This window comes from Heptranchias perlo, chromosome 3 (genome assembly GCF_035084215.1).
Source record: "Heptranchias perlo isolate sHepPer1 chromosome 3, sHepPer1.hap1, whole genome shotgun sequence".
Classification (NCBI taxonomy): domain Eukaryota; kingdom Metazoa; phylum Chordata; class Chondrichthyes; order Hexanchiformes; family Hexanchidae; genus Heptranchias; species Heptranchias perlo.
Window position 1 is genome coordinate 96,348,504 of NC_090327.1, and position 4,411 is coordinate 96,352,914.

The 4,411-nt window shown below is 41.0% G+C and overlaps 1 protein-coding gene across 1 annotated transcript; it reads right to left on the reverse strand.

The window, feature by feature from the left end:
* Positions 1–766: 766 nt before the first annotated feature.
* Positions 767–4,066, reverse strand: LOC137306946 (telethonin-like). Its single transcript, XM_067976327.1, has 2 exons — positions 3,853–4,066; positions 767–2,790 (listed from the first exon to the last, which is right to left on the reverse strand). Exons 1-2 carry the CDS (start codon positions 3,999–4,001, stop codon positions 2,361–2,363), a joined length of 579 nt encoding a protein of 192 aa, XP_067832428.1. The 5' UTR covers positions 4,002–4,066; the 3' UTR covers positions 767–2,360.
* Between the last annotated feature and the right edge of the window lie 345 nt (positions 4,067–4,411).

Sequence of the window (4,411 nt, forward strand, 5' to 3'; positions counted from 1 at the left end):
TTCTGGACACCGCACTTTAGGAAGGATGTGAAGGCCTTGGGGAGGGTGCAGAAACTATTTATTAGAATGGTTCCAGGGATGAGGGACTTCAGTTACGTGAATAGACTGGAGAAGCTGGGATTGTTCTCCTTAGATCAGAGAAGATTGAGAGGAGATTTGATAGAGGTGTTCAAAATCATGAAGGGTCTAGACAGAGTCGATGGAGAGAAATTGTTCCCATTGGCATAAGGGTCAAGAACCAGAGGTCACAGACTTAAGGTGATTGGCAGAAGAACCAAAGGTGACACGAGGAAAAACTTTTTTACGCAGCGAGTGGTTATGATCTGGAATGCACTGCCCGAGGGGGTGGTGGAGGCAGATTCAATCATGGCTTTCAAAAGGGAACTGGATAAGTACTTGAAGGGAAAAAATTTGAAGGGCTATGGGGATAGGGCGGGGGAGTGGGATTAACTAGTTTGCTCTTGCAGAGAGCCGGCACGGGCTCGATGGGCTGAATGGCCTCCTTCCGTGCTGTATCCATTCTATGATTCTAATTATCATAAATCCTTGACCTCTGGTTACCGACCTGCCTGCCAATGGAAACAGTTTAGAACATGATTTTATTTTTAAAATATTTTGATATATCTTCTGTTTCACAATAAATGTCAAAAGCCAGCTATGATTTATTCATTTTGGAACACTTCTAATGCAAAAATAATTGGATGAACACACTTCATAAAATGATAGAGCCTGTCATTTATCAACTGCAAGTAAACGCCCAACCCCATTACTTGTTTTCTAGAGCCTTTATTTAATACCCTATAAACCAAACCACATGATACAACAGAAGCAATTATCAAAACTGGACAGAAATTCAGCATTTATACGGTAGCAACTCGCATTTCAATAAAACATAAGTGATAGCCCCACCAGGGGTAGTGGAGCTAGTGTTGCTGGGACTGGACAAGCAGTGAATCTAAGTACTTAGTAGTGTCACAGGCTAGGCTGCATTAACCTCACCAGTTCACCTCATTTTAAATGCAAAGTTTCAGGTTTAAATAAATTGCTGTTGATGGACAGTCAGACTGGTCGTCTACCTTGTGCACTTTAACCTATGGCTGTTCGACCTGGGGAGGGAACCATCCTGGATTTAATGGGGTAAAAGCATTGGTTAGAGAGGCAAGGTAGCTGTCGAGCACATCGAAAGAGGTACCAAGGTGAGTGTGGATGGAAGGCCAGAGGAAAGGAGGTTGAGAAGGCAGTGATAAGGTAGGGGGCAGTTTATTCCAGGAGCAGAAAGAAAGGCTGGCAGGCACAGGGACTGGCAAGTAGGTGTGTATGGTGCAGGAGAGAAAGAAGTGATCAGAGCATATAATGGTACACTACAAAGATATGATGGAGAAGTATTATGATAGAGTGGTGGATTATTCAGAGGATACAGAATGGTGGATTAGAATTGTAGTATCATAGAAAGTTACGGCACAGAAGGAGGTCATTCAGCCCATCGTGTCCGTGACGGTTATTCTGAGGATATAAAGTGGTGGCTTATTATATTGCCATAATGGTTGGATTATTCTGAGGATTGAATGGTTGGATTATCCTGAGGATTGAATGTTGGATTATCCTGAGGATTGAATGGTTGGATTATCCTGAGGATTGAATGTTGGATTATCCTGAGGATTGAATGGTTGGATTATCCTGAGGATTGAATGTTGGATTATCCTGAGGATTGAATGTTGGATTATCCTGAGGATTGAATGTTGGATTATTCTGAGGATTGAATGTTGGATTATTCCGAGGATTGAATGAATGAATATTATGAAGATAGAATGAAGGAATATTATGGGGATGGAAACCTTCACCAGGGATGAGTGGCAGCCAATAAGTAAATTATCCAAACATATTTTACTGACTTGTCATCTGGTAATGTACAGTTCTAGCTCTGTGACCTGTTTAATGGCACAAGATTTAAGGATTTACAATTTTGCCATTGATCTTTGCAGCTCCCAGCTTCACCAGCTCAGTGGAACCTGCTGTGCACATACGGCATAGAGCCCAGTTTACAGTGACAGCTCTGATTGGTGAAAACAGGATCCTAAACTTTGTTTCTACTTAAAAAAAATATTAAGAGGGATAACAAAAGATAGAGCTAAAAATTTAAGCTGTGAGAGTAGCTCGTGGGCCATGACAATGATAAAAAGGTACTCGGTGCCTATAGCTGAAGTATCACAACCAGGCAAACAATGAAATGATTTCCATTGGATTAAAACTGAAAATGTCCTTTTACCCCAACTAGTAGAACTTTCTCATTAGTCTATTTTATCGTAAGGACAGAAAACAAACTGGCATTACTAATGAACGTGTGCCTGCTTACTCCATACTCAGCTTCTGTGCACAGCTTCAGGCTGTGAGTACATGTCGGGAGGAGACAGAAGAGATGAGGCCCTGAAGTTCACCCTTGTTGGCTGTATAATTCGAGGCAACTCCTTCTTCATCTCTGAACCTTCCTGCTTGTCAGGGCATGACCTCCTGGGATTTAGTGCCCTCTCAAATTTCTCTACGGCTCTCAATTCCTCAGGAGTCAGAGAATGCTCAGCCATGAGGTCTTCTTTGGCGACCGATGGTATTTTGCTTGGCACAAAGACTGGCACCGGCAGGACATTCCTGTACGGGAGCTGATACTCTGACGCCTTCTCTCCAAGCCTGCCCATCCTCATTCGCTGATCAGGCGATCTCTGCACAATGAACGTAGCCCGTTGATTCTGGACATAGTGCTCTTTCCTAGTGCTACTGTCTTCAGCCAGAGCCGTTCTATTAAATCAAGCACCAAGTGTAAGTGTGACAAAACATCTCCAAACTAAAATAAATCAGCTAACTAAAAGCATTATAATCTATTTGAATTCATATTGTACTTTAATTTTTCATTGATTTTTAGGGAAATTATATTGCTACACTTGGAATATTTAATTTACAATCATCAGATTCTCTTTCACAAAAACCTTTAATCAAAACCTTTAAATCGGAACAAACAGTTAAATATATTTTAGTAGTCTAGGGCTTGAAATAAATCTCCAGCAAGGAGCACCTATTAGTGGAACTGCTTTCATTTATAGGTGTGTAAGGAAACTATAACATAAAAGCCCATGACACAGAAATAAAGCTACTGATTTCCAGAGTGATTTGCTGCTTCCAATACCTGTTACACTGGCAGGTTAGTTCTGAGCAGATTTGTGAACTGTTGGAACCAGTTGACCTCACAGAGGGATTCTTGACCCTTGTGGCACAATGTTCTATCACAGTGCAATCAGGGTGTATTCCTGCACCATTACAGACATGAGTGCCCATCCCAAACATTCAAACGAGCCTGTCCCTGGGTTTTGGGCCTGTCCCTGGTCCTGCCTAATGTCTCCCTCTGCTGCCAGTTCTGCTCAATTTCTACCTTAATTTCTTTTTTGTAACCACTTGACTGGTGCAATCAAATAAAGTTAAAGTCAACCACAAACGAATCAGTTCAACTCGTGCTTAGAACAAAAATAAACAAAAATTTTAGTCTTGTTAAAGATTCCTCAAGATACCTATCACCTAATTTCTTCAAATGTTTGTTAATCTAATGTGATATACAAAAAACACAAAATGATTCCGGAAAATTCTATTCTCTAACTTGCAAAAGAGCCACATTTGTAACAGGTGCCATCTAGAATATAATACTGTTTAAAAATGGATATTACAAGTGAGTCCATTTTCACATTTCCTGCTGCTTGCCCCAGCACCAAATGTCCTATCTGTCACACACAATACTGAGATCACAATAAGAAGTTACAGTTCACAATGCAAAATCGTGCTGAAAGAACCTGTAAGGAGAATATCCTGTACCTGCTCGCTGGCTTTGTTACCATTATCAGATCCTCCCAGTAAGCAGTAAAACGCTCTCTCTTTGTTGAATTGTCTTCCTTTATGTCACAGCTCAGGGCAGTGAAGAGTAAACCACCGCCGAGTGTCTTAAGTTCAGAAACTGAAGACATCTTTAAACAGAATCTGCAGAAATAAGGGAAAGATCCTATGCGTCTTCTTTCAGTGACTTGGTATCAAAGCCTAAGTCATTGACTGATGTCATGCTGTAGGGCACCAGCTTAAATAAGTTTGTGCTCCTATTTCTGTTTAAGTTGCATCACCTAATTATTGAGTTACAAGCTTGGCAGAGCGCTATGGACTGAACCAATTGCGATAACGACACAAAAAAGTACAGGAGGCCGTGAAAGGCCGGTTTGTTTTCTCACTGAAAGGGTTCCACGTAAACTACAAATGAAGCTAGTCAGGACAGATTGCAATATCCCTCCACACATTTAATAACCATATGCGCACATAGGATATGTGTTGTAATGACGTGCATTGTTACTCAATTTTGGCCACTAATAAAAACCTAAATATTCTT